Source organism: Magallana gigas, chromosome 8 (assembly GCF_963853765.1).
Source record: "Magallana gigas chromosome 8, xbMagGiga1.1, whole genome shotgun sequence".
Classification (NCBI taxonomy): domain Eukaryota; kingdom Metazoa; phylum Mollusca; class Bivalvia; order Ostreida; family Ostreidae; genus Magallana; species Magallana gigas.
The window spans coordinates 39774210-39792762 of record NC_088860.1 but is presented as its reverse complement, the minus strand read 5'-3'; the positions used below and the strand labels follow the sequence as shown (position 1 = coordinate 39792762).

At 32.5% G+C, this 18553-nt stretch overlaps 1 protein-coding gene across 2 annotated transcripts; it reads left to right on the top strand.

Moving 5' to 3' along the window:
• The first annotated feature begins 753 nt into the window (after window positions 1-753).
• On the top strand, window positions 754-17673 carry LOC117690361 (serine/threonine-protein phosphatase 6 regulatory ankyrin repeat subunit B-like). Of its 2 annotated transcripts, XM_066067893.1 has the most exons (7): window positions 754-896; window positions 2810-2999; window positions 4896-5006; window positions 8658-8715; window positions 10088-10350; window positions 10610-10711; window positions 12390-17673. In XM_066067893.1, the coding sequence occupies exons 1-7, from the start codon at window positions 822-824 to the stop codon at window positions 17285-17287; spliced, it is 5697 nt and encodes a 1898-aa protein (XP_065923965.1). In that variant the 5' UTR covers window positions 754-821; the 3' UTR covers window positions 17288-17673. The 2 variants fall into 2 exon arrangements, with proteins under 2 accessions (XP_065923965.1, XP_065923966.1); XM_066067894.1 differs by lacking the exon at window positions 4896-5006.
• Window positions 17674-18553: the final 880 nt, after the last annotated feature.

Genomic DNA, 18553 nt, shown 5'->3' with positions numbered 1-18553 from the left:
CTTTCAGAAGAGCCATCGATATGTATCACAAAATAAAAATACGGATTTAAAAAATAAAGACATTTCATCCGTTTCCAGTGTTTGTTTAATTTATACATTTTTGTAAAAATATTTTAAAAGTAATTTGTAGCTAAAAACAGTGCCATCGAGCAGTCAAGAAATTGAAGATGAAGATTGTTATGTTTCTCTAACAGAAAAGACAGTATGAATATTATATTTTTAACTTTAAACCTGTCTTTCAATGTTAACAAAATTTGTAACATATCCTAGCTATATAATCTTATAATCTTTCTACATATCATTTTGTTATCAATTGTTTTTTAAGGAAATATTACAAAATCTTTAGAAATGTGTTAACCGACTTGCAAGGCTTTCCTGTAATATAGTATATTTTGAGACATTTCTGTAGACTTTTCAAGGAATTTACTATAAAGACTCATATTCAGGAATTAGACTAATGATAGAAGTGAACATTGTAATGACTTTAATTTTGTCAGTGTAAATTGAAACATTGATATAATTGTTTATGCGAAATCGACGTAATTAAAAGGTATACATGTACGAGTGTAAGAGATTTATATCATAAATGAAATAGATTGAAGTGCCAGATCTGTCATCTGTTTTTGAAATGCGTGTACGTACTTTCTTTTTCATGGAAAACAGATTCCAAGTTGAACGTGTCAACAGATCCTATTACTGAAGGCTTTTAAAAAGATGTTTAATCATGTCCGAGACAAACCGAGACTGTATGAGTTGTATTTATTTATAGAATTGAATAGGCAGTTAAAATAAACAGTTGTAGGTTGCATGTAGGATCTACCATGGAATTTCAAGCAAAACTGTGTCTTACGTTTGTAGGAATAATTTATTCTTCTCTTACCTTGCCTCTCGACAGTGTAAGTATATCACTTGCTTAAAGACAAGTAAAACTCGGTTATCAAGAAACATTTTGTTTCATAAGGTTTTGTTTCGATTTTGTTCGCAGTACATATGTACCCATGGGTTTTTGGGAGCTTTTTTGTAATTTAGGAAATAGACAGACTCTGCTTACCAAAAATTCTCCAAAGTACCCGGATAAAAGTTTGTATTATGCTGCTCCAGTAAAGAATTATACTGTTCCTTTAAGTTAATTTCTGGGTAAAAATTGTGTTGTATTATCACTCAATGATTAAAATACACAAGGAATATGTATAAAATTTCTTTGTATAGAAGTCGGGCATACGTTAAATATGTTAACTATTGTAATGAAGTGAAAGAATGTCCTACCAGTATAATTTTACCAGTACAAATGTGAAAGGTTAATTTACGGGTTTCTTTTAATTAGCCAGTTATATGGGAATTTCTTTTTAAATCGCATACAACCAAATTCTTTCGTCATTGGTTGATTTACGTAGGAAAAATACCTTTAGAATTCGTCTCATTACCATTAGGCCGGAATTTTCAAAATTTATGTTGCAACATCCTCTGGCTGTGTACATTGCATTTTATTAAATAACGACCACCATGTAGAATTTGGCACACACTGAAGGTAGAATTTTTACATAGAATAAATAGATAATTGGGGGGGGGGATATTCTTTGCAGACACCAGATGGCAAGAAAAGTTGATAATCCTCAATTTCAATAGAATTAAGTTTGTTCAAATCATGATCTTTTGAGGGGGTGGGGGCGACACAAGATGGATTGATTTTTTTCAAAAAGGAATATTATGTAGAATTTTTAAAAAATCTTTTTTTCATCCCCCCTCCCCCTAAAAACAGTGGACTAAAAAAATTCATAACTTAAGTGATTAATGGTTGTTTAAATCATGAACCCCTAGGGTATTGTGGGGCCAAATCTGAATGCTGATGTAAATTGAAGTTATTTTGTTTTATCATGCCCCCCCTTCGAAAAGGGAGAGCATATTGCTTTGCTGCTGTCTGTAGGTCGGTCTGTCGGTCGGTCGGTCCACCAACAGTTTCCGTTAATTTTCTTTGTAGAGAATGAACATATTTGAACGAAATTTGATATTCAGGTTTATCATGATAATATCTAGGCCAATTTCGATATTGGGTACGATCGAGCAATTTTCGACAGAGTTCTGGCCCTTTGACGTAGACAAATTCCAGTTATTGCAGTTTCCGTTCATTTTCTTCGCAGAGGATGAACATATTGAAATGAAATTTGGTATACAGGTTTATTATGATAATATCTAGGTCAAGTTCGATATTGGGTATGATAGAGCAATTTTCGACAGAGTTATACCCATTGTACTTTTAAAAATTCCAGATTATTTTCTTTGTGGATGTTTCCAAGGGAGGGGGGCATAAGTGTTTTACAAACATCTCTTGTTTCTGTTGATAAATAGTGTCGGGTTTATTTTTTAAAAAGTACATTAAAATAGTGTTGTATTGTATATGATATAGTTACTTTTAGTATTTTGTACTCAGGTTGAAAATATTGTTTAAGTGAGCAACGTTGCAATGGGACTTTAAAAAAAAGAAGAAAGAACTGTTAATGATAATGTATTATTGATAAATTGTTAAAAGTAATGTTTCGGTTAATTTAAATGAAAGAATTGTACAGATAAAAAGGCATTCTTCTTTTATAATAGTCTCCATCATAACGAAAGAAGATACTGTTACATTATTCGTTTATAAAACAAATTCTTGATTCCAGAGTACCTTTTTACTTAGAAGCTATTTTATACATTTTTACTGCAATATGTATATCCAAAATTATTTACAAGCATTTCATCTTTCAGAGAATTCTTGACGGTTATGAGTTCCCTAATTTTTTGTAATATTTAACAAGCACTTTTTAACTTACAGAGAAAGATTGACGGTTATGAGTTCCCGGTGTATTCAACCGAGTTCTGTCCAAGAAACAGGTCAGAGTGGGAGCAAAGGTCATCAGCCATCAACTGTACGGAGACCAATGGATACATGTGTTTACCAAACGAAAACCTTACTAAGCTTTTAGAGTTCTGCTATTTATATCCTCGATTAGTGATTACTAAAGGTAAATTTGATTAGCACAAACAATTAACTGGCAAATAAACATTCATTTAGATTTTTAAACAAGAGGCCCAGGGGCCACATCGCTCACCTGAGCAACGATTGCCTTAATTCTGATCCAATTAGCATTACAGTATCAAAATATCTTACCAACTGAGTACAGTAGATCTTGCTAAAAAAACTGAAAATCTGCCAATTTTTATCCACCTCTTATTTTTTGGTAAATACCAAGCCCCTTTTGTTGTTGTACCTGTAAGATTTTTCTCTATTCCTATATAACCCCCCCCCCCCCATTTCGTGGCCCCACTTTTGTCTAGGGAATCATGGTTTCATCAAACTTAAATCTGCATAACCTGTGCTTTCACACTAAGTACTGAGTTTTGGACCGGAAACTTTCCCAGAATATTTTTAAAGATTTTCTCTTTATATTCCTATGTAAAAATTCAAACGCCATCACGGTCCCACCCTACCACTAGGGACTGTGATTTTGCAAACTTGAATTTACACTACCCGAGGATGCCTTTACACAGGTTTAAGCTTTTCTGGCCAAATAGACTTTAAAAAGAAGATTTTTAAAGATTTTCTCTATATATTCCTAAGTAAAAATTCATCCCCCATTGTGGCCTCACCCTACCCCTGGACTATTATTTAAACAAACTTGAATCTATATGATCTGGGGATGCTTCCTCTCAAATTTGGGCTTTCCTGGCCTAATAGTTTTGAGAAGAAGACATTTAAAGATTTTCTCTCTATATAAAAATTCATCCCCCATTGTGGCCCCGCCCTACCCCCAGGGACCATGATTTGAACAAACTTGAAAATACACTTCCTGAGGATGGTTACACGCCAATTTGAGCTTTCTTGGCCAAATAGTTTTTAAAAAAAAAATTTAAAAAGATTTTCTCTACATATTCCTATATAAAAATTTATCCCACAATTGTGGCCCCACCCTAACCCCGGGGACCATGATTTGAACAAACTTGAATCTACACTATCTGAGGATGCTTCCACTCAAATTCGAGCTTTTCTGGCCTAATAGTTTTTGAGAAGAAGATTTTGAAAGATTTTCTCTATATATTCCTATGTAAAACTTGATCCCCCAATCGTGACCCCACCCTACCCCCAATAACTATGATTTGAACAAACTTGAATCTACACTACCTGAGTATGCTTCCATTTTAATTTGAGCTTTCCTAGCCTAATAGTTTTTGAGAAGAAGATTTTTAAAGATTTTCTCTATATATTCCTATGTAAAACTTGATCCCCCAATTGTGGCCCCACCCTACCCCCGGGGATCATGATTTCAACAAACTTGAATCTACACTACCTGAGCATGCTTCCATTTTAATTTGAGCTTTTCTGGCTTAGTAGTTTTTGAGAAGAAGATTTTTAAAGATTTTCTCTATATATTCTTATGTAAAACATGATCCCCCATTGTGGCCCCACCCTACCCCTGTGGACCATATGCATGATTTCAACAAACTTGAATCTACACTACCTAATGATGCCTCCACACAAGTTTAAGCTTTTCAGGCCGAATAGTTTTTGAGAAGAAGATTTTCGGAAAATACCAACAAATTTTCAATAATTCTCAATTATCTCCCCTTTAAAGAGGGCGTGGCCCTTCATTTGAACAAACTTGAATCCCCTTTACCTTGTGGTGCTTTGTGCCAAATTTGGTTAAAATCTGCCCAGTGGTTCTTGAGAAGAAGATGAAAATGTGAAAAGTTTACAACAACGACGACGACAACGACGACAACGACAGACAACGGACAAATTGTGATCAGAAAAGCTCAATTGAGCCTTTGGCTCAGGTGAGCTAAAAAGTCTTCACAATATAACATTTTTAATTATGTTCCTAAATTAAATAGAAGCAGACGTTGATACTTTTTTATTTCAGATCTCTGTTTATATTTGGTTAAACGCTACTCGAAAGTGGATTCATACAATTGCAGCAGTTTTAGCCATGGATGCCCAACCTCCACCTATTTTTCCTCGAAAAGTTTTGAATGTAGGTTACCGCTTTCATTTCATACATGTAAACTTTGAATAGTCTCTCTTTAATCAGAATCCTGTATGCCCAAAACTGACTTCATTTTGTTGTTAGCACTGTGTCGGAAAGTTATTTCAGTGCATAGGTGGCTAAGATGTATATTTAGAAAAAAAAATAAACATGCTGTATGATAAAACATTGCCTGAAACATTTCTAACTACTTTTACAATTGTTGTATCTCACCTGCTGAGTGAGAAATTTGTCTTAAATAAAAAACCTCCAACGGGAAAATATTTCTCCAATAGGAAAAACAATTTTCCTTAAACATTCCGTTGGGAATTAAAGAACTTCATACAGTATTTTAAAGTATGATTTGGTTTGAACACAAACTTCCTCAGAAATAAAAAAAAACCGGATAGAAATTATTATTGTTGTTTGAAGAACTACCTGTATGAATTATATTCATATTATTAGAAAATAACTTATGTAATATATTCCTGTAGAATTTTTAAGGAAACGCCATATACTTTTTAAGATCAATTCAAAGTAAAATTCAAAGTTGTATTTAGAGGTTTCGGCATGCATAGCCACTAAATATCTTTATAGCGAGCGAAGCGAGCTCTACCCGCAAGGATTGTGTGAGTAGAAAATTCAGACCAGTTGCATTCATTCAACGGATTTTATTTTTGGTGTCAGTTACTTGGACCAGTAATGCAATGTTTTTACTGGACCAGCAGTTCCCCATTAATATAGTTTCACGCTCTCAGGAGAACAAGCAGGATTAAATAATTAAAGACTATGTACATGCATTGTAAATAAACTGCTGACACAACGTACACGGATATATACATATTTCCATTATATAAGTTATCGCCTTTTAACCCCTGTACACTTTCAAATAAAATCAAGTGACGTTACAATGGTTTTCTTGCACATTGATCAGTCAGATTTTTTCGGTGTCCGTAAATTTCAACCTACAATGCAATTCCAAGCATTGCAAATGGCATTCTCACATTCTCGCGAAAATCAAAGTAAAACTTTGAGAACTAGATAAAACAGTAAACTTAGCGTAGTTTTGATAAACAGGGACTTTTTTAAAGAGCCAGACGACATAGAACCGACGTGAACTCTGACCTCACAATTGTGTGTAAATAAAGGAAAATAACTATAACTCTAATTACTGTAAATTAAAGAACCGAAATCTGAAATTCTCTTAAAATCATGAAAAAGCTAACGAATGAGAGCATTTCTTCAGAGAAATGAAAGAATAGTAACTAGCACGGATTTGAATGTTCACATTAATTAGATTTTAAGAGGATTCCGGCGATTCCCGCAAATTTCGGGTATTCCTGACCCTTGATTTTCGGGGGGGGGGGGGGGTTACAAGTTAAGCTAATATGTCGAGGTGAACTGGCGTTACAATCACTTTTAAAAAGGAAATAATTCTGAATTGAACATTATGTTAAAATCTTTATTATTCAACGACATTTTATCCGAGATTAACTAGTTCTACAGTACTCATAGAATTATAAATCATAGGCTGCGTTGGCCCCAACGATCGCAACGTAAAACATATTACAATATATTATGATACACATTGATGTAATAAAGACCAAGATGCCATAAATTTGTTGTCATCGGTTACCATTCCATGGTAACGGAGACCAAAGGTAGATCATTGGCAACTCTTAACCAATTGCAGCTTATCTAAATTATGTAATATAAAATATTTAACTATATGGTCAATTTTCAAAAAATGGTAAAACATAGGTGGGCAAATCAAAATTTTAAGAATATTACTATGGAAACCAAAAATTATTCTCTAAACACGATTTTTTCAAATTTATAACTGTATTTGAAGTTTAAATGTTAAATAAAAAATCGACACTTGTGGCTTTGGTAACAAGTTTAAAAAGAAAAAAAACTCATATGCAAATATACCATGGTAACACTCTTAAACTATATTTTTTTTCATAAAAATTTCAATTATTTAAAAATTTACAATATTTAATGTGTAATTACTTTTTCTTTATAGCTAAAACTGTTGTAGTCTCTTGCAATTTGTGTCCAAACAAGCTTCAAAAATGGCCATTTTTCGATCTTTTGCTTCTGCCATCATGGCAATCGGTCCCCCATAGCAACTGTTTAAGGTTGCCTTGCATCGTTATTCTCCGAAGGGTTTTTAAATGCAAAATATGAAGAAAATTGATGACTGTGTGGCCATCGAATTTTGAAATTTGTAGAGGATTGATCTTAAAGTAGAATGTGACATCTGTCGATATTAATGTGGATTAAAGTACATTACAATTGATATGCAATTTTCAAATTTTACAATATTTAACCGAAAATAGCTTTTGAATATATTTGGAAAGGTAAAAATTGTAAAACCCCCAGAGGGAATCGAAGTCATGACTAACAGATTCGTAGTTAACCCTCTGACCCTCTGCAATACGCTGTTAATTGACAATATTGGAAACAAAACTATTTTAATGAGTACACTTCATTTTATTGTTTATTCGATAAACAATAGGTCACAACATGGAAGTGTCCCATACCACCTTAAAATATCTCTTAGGAAAAATTATTTCTCCTATCTGAATAAATTGCATATCAAATAAGACAAAAAACCCAGTGTTTATGACTTAAATACCTACATTTTGTTATAGCTTTGTGTATAGTATTACTTTGTCTGTTTAACTTAAATATATTTACGACAGCCATCGTTTCCAATTCAGTAATATACAATTTATCAAATGTTATAAACAGTGGGACGGACAACTTCGGAATGGACATTTTTTCCGGTGATATAACGTGATTGCGGGTTTTTTTGTTTTGTTTTTTTTTGTTGTGTTTTATTTGATAAAGGGGGTTACAGCAATAGAAATGTTTCGGTCAAATAACTATCTGAATGATACGGGATCTTGTTTTTGTTTTTGTTTTTTTTTCTTTAGTTTGAAGTATCGCTTTGCAATGTACGAAACATCAGCAAATGAATTAAAAATGGCATTATCTAAGTTAAAATATCATACATTAATACGATATTGCCTGTTTTAAATCATGTACTCGCCATTCTCTATAAAGGACATTGGCATCCATATAAAAAAAAACGGTTTTCAGTGGTTCTCATATAAGTTTCATAACAAACCTTATATAAATAGATCGGCAATTTGATAAGTTTACAAAACCTGTAAAATTAAAGTGTAAAAGTACTTATTCATTTAATTCTCTTTGTTTTAATAAAGCAATGATAATGCTTGTTACTTTTTAGACTTTATTGGGATAATATGAACTAATTCGTTAATTATAGTATTTTTGCCGTACTGTCTTGTTTAAGTTAATCTATTTATTTGAAATGCCAAAAGTTACCAGCGATAACGTCAAGAGATGGTGTCAAAAAAACTCTGTCAAAGTAGCTTAGTCAAAGATAATTTTTGTGACACAGAACTGTATACTTTTTGATGATATCAAACACCTAATTATAATCATGAATTGTACATATTCTGTAACGAAGCTCTAAATCACTGTCCAATGAATACCGCAATTTTAAAAGGAAGTAAATTCTGTACTTTATTTTTTTTAACACGTATCAGTAATAGAAGGTGTCATCAAAAGAGTTTTTATCGTTTTAAAAAAAGAAACGCTGATCATATGTTTTGATTTTGTTTATAGACCCAAGTTGTAGTCAAATTAAAAATGGATGTTTCTTGGTCGAACCAACATGTACAAGGTTTGTCAATTTAATTTCACATTACATGTAAATTTTTGTACAAGATATAATGTTATTTTTAAATTTGAAAAACTTTATTGATATAAAATATTCGGTCAATTTTTGCATCAGAACATTATCGAAAATGCTGTTAATCTGTAAACATTTGAATTTGCACAAGTCATCTTTTTACGATTAAAAACGTTATATTATACAACACAGTACCGAACATTAAGAGCCAAAAGAGCTTATTAGGATATGTTAATGTCGTCAATGTCGTTTCGTAGTTTTGAATCACTTTTGCAGAGTTTAAAAAGGGGGAATATATAATTGCAAAACAAATAGTTAACAATTATAACATGAATATAATTTTTGACAGTTAATTAAAAAATGTTACATGCGCGAAAATTATGCGCGTACGGTTCGCTGTAGAATTCACGTTATTCCTATATAAAAGCAGCAAAATTTTCTTACAAATTTTAAAAAAGACATTCAGTATAACAAAATAAATAGTGCCTGTTTGGGAGGATAACAGTTGAAATTGACACCCCTCGAAAACCATTGTCAACCTCCGCTTCGCGTCGGTTGACAATGGTTTTCTCGGGGTGTCAATTTCAACTGTTACCCTCCCAAACATGCACTATTTATATAATATTATTTATGCTATGCCTATCGTATTACACATAATAAGGCAGAAGTTTGTTTTCGATTATATACTATTTTTATCAAACTGCTATAGGTGTGGATACTTTACTTTGTTACTATACTAATTTGAATTTTTAAGTCTGACGTAAATTCTCCTCAAACTCAAAATTCTTTTGAAATACAGTTCAAAACCTTTAAAACCAAAAGTTAGATGAATACGAATAAGTGAATACTTTTTAAATCAATATAAATATTTTAATGCATATAAGAATAACAAAATGCAGAGTTAAAAAGACTAGTATTCATTAAGGTAACTGGATTTCTAGCTTTTAGTCGTCTTTAGATTGGCAATTACGGTACATCAAATAAAATGTAATGTAAATGATAGGAAATAAATATATTTTTTGTGACAATATTGGTTATAGGAACATTGCTTTTCTTTATGATATTATTTGATGTTTTGCCATCATTTCATCTTGATAGATAGATAGATAGATAGATAGATAGATAGATAGATAGATAGATAGATAGATAGATAGATAGATAGATAGATAGATAGATAGATAGATAGATAGATATGCTTGTAAACTTGTTAACATTTGATATAAAAAGATAATTTAAAAAAAAACAAATTCACAATTCTATTGTTTATTATCATTAACTATCTATCAATTATTGATTAGGTTTATCTTAGATACATGTTTTATAAACATGCTATGAACAGTTAATTTGTTTTTTAACTTAACAGTTCAATTACTTCAAACCCAACAAAAACAACCAGCCATATATCTGATGAAAATGTCCGGAATGACACTAGGACAACAACTTCTCCTCAAAAAACAACTGTATATTTGGAAGAAACAACAATATATATAAATGAAACGACCGTACATATAGCAATACAAAATGATCAAAGAAACGACAGAAATGCTTGGGTCATGTTTGCTGCTCTTTTAGGAGTTCTCATCGCTATATGTGTCACATCTGTACTGTATTTTCTCTATAAAAGAAGTATGTATTGCTTAATTTTTATCCTTTTTAACATTACAGATTTTTTTTAAAATCAAGATCATATCCAATGAGGAAAAAATGCATCGTATTATTTCAAGGAATAAAAAAGATACACATAGATTATTACTTATTACTTTCCCTTTTGTTTCCTATTTAAACTAAATCTAATTCATTCCTTTAAAAAATTAATATTGATTCAAATTTAATTTAAATATTTAAAAAATAATTTACTGGTCATTTTAATTCTATTACGATATAGTTATTCAAAAGTGCAGAAGAAATAATGATGTAGAAAATCGTGACGAAGAAGAACTCATACCATTACATGAGCGTCAACATGATAGGACAGCATACAATAAAGGTATGATACAGTATGATACAGTATTTCTTTAACTTGTTGATTTTCCTTTAGATTTTTATCATTTTCCTTTGAATAGAAAAGTACATAAAATGAATAATCATTTTAAAATAGATAAACATACCGGGTATTGTATTATGATAATAGGAACTGTAATTGGTTAACATTTTGTGACCGTTTGACTGTTAATTCTTTCTGTCGATGAACCAGTCACTATTATGTCTTATGAAGATGTATTAGTATATTCTAAACAAACATGGATTCTAAATATTTGCAACTCTTTAAACTTAAATGTAAAACGGCAAACTTGTCATTTAAAAACTTTAAACAATCCACACACTGAAAAAATACAAACATGAAAACATTCATATATTCTGTCATTAAAAAATGCCAAGGAATAACCATTATTGGGAGTTAATTTTATTCAACTCTCCTATGCAGTTACTCTGGCAAACCGAAATTTAAACAGGGCTTGGACCTAACCACAAACCATCACCGCTGACAAGAGTTAGTTCTTGAAAATAACCGATAAATTCAGTGTAATGTACGCGGAAGCATTTTTTCAAAGGAAACTTATTTATAAATATCTAAGAAATAGTCAGATTTTAAATAGCAAGAACAATTTAGAAGTTTTTTGCAGTCGTAAGTATTCCTACGCCAATATACGTTCAATATAGTCTCGTTCAACCATCGGCTGTCTCCGTACATCTCCGACAAGCAGAGAGTTAGTTTACATTTAGAGGTCGCATCATCAAGCTATCACGTGACCTGGTATCTCTTACTAGTCGGAGAATAGCCGAGCATCTGGTTGAACGAGAGTTCATTTTGGTTGTATCCATACACTTTTTAAAATATTTCGAATACCGATACATAGTTTGATGAAATTAATTCTATTTTTAATATAACACAAAATGATTAATAAGTGGTTTTCTCGAAATTCCTGTCGGAAAAGTCCGAGAATACATACTATAAAAATGTGCGTCTTTCAAATGGAGATTATAAACTACTTAATTGCCAAGCAAAATAACATCGTTGATTTTAAGATAAATAATAATCGATAAAATGAACTCCCGTCAGTACTTCAGTACTTTGGTATTATTTTAGTTTTTATATCTGAAATTGTTGACGTATCATTATATTTACATGTACTGGTATTACCATGTGCGCAGTGTTTTATATCATTTTATGCGGGAACGATTTGAGTAATAACTATGGTCAGTTAAATTCAAAATCATTCAATAGTATATGATTGATGCTTAATTCTAATTCTTTAGGTGTGAACTATGGATGTGCTGATCTAATATAAGGAATGTTTTTATCAAGGTGTAGAGATAAATACAGATTAAACAGAACTTAAGTTTAATTCAGTATGATTTTAATTCTTTTGAAATAAATCCCTAGCTCTACATGCCGGATATAATGTCGTTCCAAAATGAATTAGCAATGAAAATATAGATAGATATTTGAACTGATAAAATATAGATAAGTAGATAAAACATTATTCGATAGGACAAGTTAGATGTGAAACAATAAACCAATGTTAATTACGGTTTTTTTTTGAAATTTTAATACACTTGCCGAAAACTATGATTTAATGGGGGGGGGGGGGGGGGTTCGTTGAACTTAGTAAGCTTACTAACCCTGACCAAAGATTGATTTTTGGTTTTTTTTTTCTCACAAGACTTTTCATCCAGGGACATATTTGAAGAATGGCAACAGGAAGACAAGTTCTTTGTTCCGACAAGAGCAAGCGAACAAGTTGAAAATAAAACAAAACAACAACATTTGGTTATTGTGACAGGGCGCTCGGGATCTGGAAAGTCCGCCATCATCCACCACATTGCTCTCAAATACAGAGAAAAAGATTGGACTGTGAAACCCGTCATGAGAATAGAGGAAATCTTAAACATATGCCCAACAAAAAGCAAAACGTTATTTCTTCTTAATGACCCAATTGGCATAAAATCCTTTGATGAATTATTATATAATTCATGGCAAACATATGAAGAGGTTTTGACATCCATCTTAAAGAAAGACAAACTTCTGATGACGTGTAGGAAAAATGTTCTCTTCGATAGCAAGGTAAAAGGAATTATCAGCGACAAGATAAATATTGTAGATATTGATGATGGTCAATATAAATTTACTTGGGATGAGAAACGACAAATATTAAACAGATACACATCTGATATCAATTTATCCGACGAGGAGTGTTTTGAAATAATTAAAACTGAAGACTACTTTCCGCTGTTATGTAAATTCTACTTTAGCAAAAACAAATGCCAAAATGTAGGATTAAGATTTTTCAAAGACCCTTTTAAATGTTTAATAGCAGAAATAAGTGCATACAGACACACATTCAAAGAAAAGTATTGTGCTCTGTTTCTTCTTGTACTTTTTAATAATAATCTCTGTGTGAATGATCTTCTAGAAAATGATCTATCTGAAAACAAATACAAACATGTATTAACACTTTGTGGAATTGATAAAAACACAAGCCTTGACACATTTGAATACAATCTTGATTCTTTAAAAGGATTTATAGTCAAGAAAATTGGTGACAAGTACCACTTTTATCACGATTTTGTCATGGAAGTTATTTTCCACATTTTTGGAAGAAATTATCTTGCCGAAATAATTAAATACTCTGACATCGGTTTCCTTCGGAGAAGAGTTACAATAAGTAGTGAAAAAGAACTCAAAGATCCGTTTATTATAAATGTAGATGGTAGACACATCAATTTACTTGGAAAAAGACTTTTTATTGAGATTTTTGGAGGTCGAATATTGGATGTCGTTCTCAATCCATGTTTAAGGCAAACGAAAGTGACTGAAGCTTTTATAAAAGAACTAACAAATCATCCTGAAAAGTTACAATTATTACTTAAACAAATGATTTATGAAGAAAAACCAAATCAACGAAAACAAAAATTCATGTTGTCAAAACTTTCATTTTTAATTTTAAATGATGAAATTTCGCCCCTTGGCGCCCTTATAGTGTGTGGTCACACCAATTTGTCTGTGCATATTTTAAAAGCTCTAAAAAGCACTCAAACAAATTTTATAGGACATTCTTTGTTTCCTGCAGTGTGTTGTAATGGTTCAACGGTATTGTTTAACATGTTTTTGAAAGACCATATTAATGAATATATGATGGAGAAATGGGACGATTTCTATCCTATTCACATTGCATCTATGTTTCACAATCCTAAAGTGTTATTAGAATTGCTTCATTGTGATGTCGATGTGAATTTGCGAACGGACGATGAAAATAAATTGACTCCTTTGATCTTAGCAGCTGGAAACGATACCCAGGAAAGTGGTTTTCAAAAACAATCACAACGCCTTTCAACAGTACAACTATTATTAAAGAATGGAGCAGATATTAATTCATCATGCAATCACGGTAACACAACTCTTAATATATCTTGTTGTAATGGACAGGATAGTATTGCAAAATTGTTGCTGGATCATGGAGCAGATATCAATCTCAGTGATATTGAAGGATGCAGTCCTCTCTATAATGCTTCTCGAAACGGTCATGATAGCATCGTTGAACTCTTACTAGACAATGGAGCTGACTTAAATATATATAGCAATTACGGATTTAGTCCTCTCTATGCAGCGATACAAAAAGGACATCATAAGGTTATACAAATATTACTTAATCATGGAGCTGACATTCATGTTTGCAGCAAATACGGTGATACTCCTCTCAATATAGCTTGTTATAATGGAAACGATAATATGGTACAATTATTACTGGATCGAGGAGCAAACGTAAATGTGTGCGCTAAAAACAGAGCCAGTGCTCTAGCTAAAGCCTGTGAACATGGGTATGATAAAATTGTACAACTTTTACTTGGTAAAGGGGCAGATATAAGTTTATGTATGGAGAATGGAGACAGTCCGCTCTTTAAAGCTTGTCAAAACGGACACGTTAGAACTGTAGAAATCTTATTGGAAAATGGTGCAAATATTAATTTTTGCAATAAAAATGGAATCAGTCCTCTCTTTATAGCTTGTCAAAACGGGCATGAAAGCACTGTTCACCAGTTACTAAGAAATGGAGCAGATGTTAATTTATACATGAACGACAGAGTTAGTCCCCTTTTTGTGGCCTGTCAAAACCAATTTGACAATATTGTCAAAATTTTATTGAAAAATAAAGCAAACATTAATTTGTGCAAGACAAACGGAGCCAGTCCTCTTTACAAAGCTTGTCAAAACGGAAATGATAACATTGTACAACTATTACTAGATTATGGAGCAGACATCAATTTATGTGATGAAAACGGAATTAGTCCTCTCTTTGTAGCTTGCAATAACCGATCTCATAGCACTGCAAAAGTCTTAGTTAAAAATCAAGCAGATATTAATTTTTGTAATAAAGATGGGGCCAGTGCTCTATACAAAGCTTGTCAAAACGGACACGATCAAACAGTTCAATTTTTGCTCAAACATGGAGCAGATATTAATCTCTGCGATAAAAACGGTTTTAGTCCTCTTCATGAAACTTGTCGGAACAAACATGAATATATCGTTAAAGTTTTACTCAGTAATGGAGCAGAAATCAACTTACGAAGCAATCATGGTGATACAGCTCTTAATTTATGCTGTTGTAATGGACTGGACAGAATTGCAAAGATTTTACTGGATCATGAAGCAGATATCAATCTCAGTGATATTGAAGGATGCAGTCCTCTCTATAATGCTGCACAAAACGGCCATGATAGCATCGTTGAACTTTTATTACACAATGGAGCCGATTTGAATCTATATAGTAAATACGGATATGGTGCACTATATGTAGCAATACAAACAGGACACGATAAAGTTGCACAAGCATTGCTTAAACGTGGAGCTGACATTAATTTATGTAGCAAATACGGAGATACTCCTCTCAACATAGCAAGTAATAATGGACATAAAAGTATGGTACAATTATTGCTCGATCATGGAGCTAAAGTTAATTTTTGTGGACAACACAAAACAAGTCCTCTTGCTGAGGCTTCCAAACATGGACGTGATGAAATTGTTCATTTGTTATTAAGTAAGGGGGCAGACATAAATTTATGTACGGAGGACGATGCCAGTCCGCTCTTTCTAGCTTGTCAGAACGGACATTGTAGCACAGTGCAAATCCTGTTGAAAACTGGTGCAAAGATTAATTTATGCAAGAAAAATGGAGCCAGTCCTCTGTTCATAGCTTGTAAAAACGGACATGAAAGAATTGTCGAACATATACTTCAGAATAAGGCAGATGTCAATTTATGTATGAACGACGGAATAAGTCCTCTTTATGTCGCCTGTCAAAACCAGTTTAACAATATTGTTCACATTTTATTAGAAAAAAAAGCAAACATTAATGTATGCATGACGAATGGAACCAGTCCTCTTTACAAAGCTTGTCAAAACGGACAGGATATCGTTGTACAACTATTACTAAATAATGGAGCAGACATCAATTTATGTGATGAAAATGGAATTAGTCCTCTCTATGTAGCTTGTCAAAAGGGAAAAGATAGCACCGTACAACTTTTATTGAAACATGATGCAAACGTCAATCTATGTGATAAAAACGGAATTAGTCCTTTCTATGCAGCTTGTCAAAATGGGTCGGTTAATACTGTAAAACTGCTACTTACGAATAAAGCAGACATAAATATTTGCAATAAAGATGGTGCCAGTGCTCTATATAAAGCTTGCCAAAACGGACACGATAGAACAGTTCAATTTCTTCTACAAAATGGGGCAGATATAAATCTCTGTGATACAAACGGATTAAGCCCTCTCCATAAAGCTACTCAGAACAACAATAGATACATATCACAACTTTTAACCAGGAGTGGAGCCAAAATCAACTTACGTAGCAATTACGGCGACACTGCTCTTAATATATCTTGTTCCAATGGACAGAATAGCATTGCAAAAATGTTGCTGGATCATGGAGCAGATATCAATCTCAGTGATATTGAAGGATGCAGTCCTCTCTATAATGCTGCACAAAACGGTCATGATAGCATCGTTGAACTTTTATTAGACAATGGAGCCGACGTAAATCTATATAGTCATTATGGATTTGGTCCTCTTTATGTAGCGATACAAAAAGGATATGATCGGGTTGTACAAGTATTACTTACGCATGGAGCTGACATTAATTTATGTAGCAAATACGGCGATACCCCTCTTACTATAGCTTGCTATAATGGACATTATAGCATTGTTCAAATGCTACTAAGTAGAGGGGCTAAAATTAATGTGCCTGGAAAAAATGGAACAAGTCCTTTATTAATAGCTTGCCAAAACGGACATGATAGCATTGTACTTCTTTTACTGAAGAGTAAAGCAGACATCAATTTGTGCGATCAAAAAGGTTGCTGTCCTCTCTATAAAGCTTGTCAAAATGGACACGAAAGCACAGTACAAATTTTACTGAGAAATGAAGCTTATGTTAATTTATGTATGAATAATGGCGAAAGTCCTATTAATATCGCTTATCGAAAGGGATATTATCGTATCGTACACACATTGCTGGAAAATGGGGCAAATTTCAGTTTTGCAATTAAATTGTATTAGTTCTCTCTTTTGCATGTCTTCACGAAAATAACATTTCAGGGAAACTTATACAGAACTGAAGATAAAATATGGCACTGCTAATTAAAAGAAACAAGGGCGTTAACCTTTATCTTTCTTTAATGAAATTATTAGCTCTCTTTGGAATTTATTGCAGAAGTAATGGACGGTATATAGGTCACAAGTTTGGTAATTTTTCTTTAAAGATTGTACAAAGGAACATATGAAATTACGGAACAGGTTCACGAATTTATCTAAATGCAAGCTGTAATTTTTTAGGACCATGCTGATCATTTATGTACTTTAGGGCATAAGAGTGAAACGACTAAATATTAAATTGCTGGGGCAATATTTTAAGAAATGGGTTACCGCAAGTTTATTTTAATTGGCTTATTAAGGTCTTCCGTTTCCAGCGGAAGACCTTATTGTTTTCGTACTGTTTCTTAATATTATTTTTTTTTCCAAATTTTGTGCACGAGATTTCTCGAAATCTATTTGACCGATCTCAACCATTTTTTCACAGATGGTTGTGCGTGATTTAAACTTAATACATTTTTCTTTATTTTTTCGTCGTCACTTCCGGTACCGAATTTTCGGCCATTTTGTAATTTTTGACGACTCATTTTGTGCAGCTATAAACTCGGAAACCATAAGAGATATGAATATGAAATTTTCAGGATAGGTAGACTATAGTTTGAAGTTGTGCAGCATGTAGTTGTTTAATGCCTGTTGCGCCATTTCTTGGAGCTCGCCTGGGCACGAAAATTGGGTACGAATTTTCATTCAAAATTTTACACGTTTTGATTTATATCTTTTTATCAGTTGATATTTTGTTATGACATATATAACAAAAGCGGCAGAGAATCAATAGTTCTTTCCAACAAAATCAAGAAAAAGGGGCTGGCCCCTTTATTTAGGGGCCAACGCACTCTTAAACTATATCACACATAACTTAAAAACGATAAAGATTTTGTAATGCATTATAGAAGCAAAGTTGTTGATCGTACCAATATCTATTTGAAAAAATCATTGCCAAGCCCATTTATTACGTAATTAGGAATTTTTAGGGGCCAAAGTACTTCAACTTTGACGCAATATAACTAGAGAAGTAGACATATTTTGTTAGACATCATAGAAGAGAAAATGTTTGAATTTATGATTTAAATCGATTCCACTTATCAAAACACGAATTTCTGTCCCCATTAAGGATCTAAAGGTCTGGCCCCTAAAATATTCATACATTTGTATCTCAAAAAAGATCAACAATTT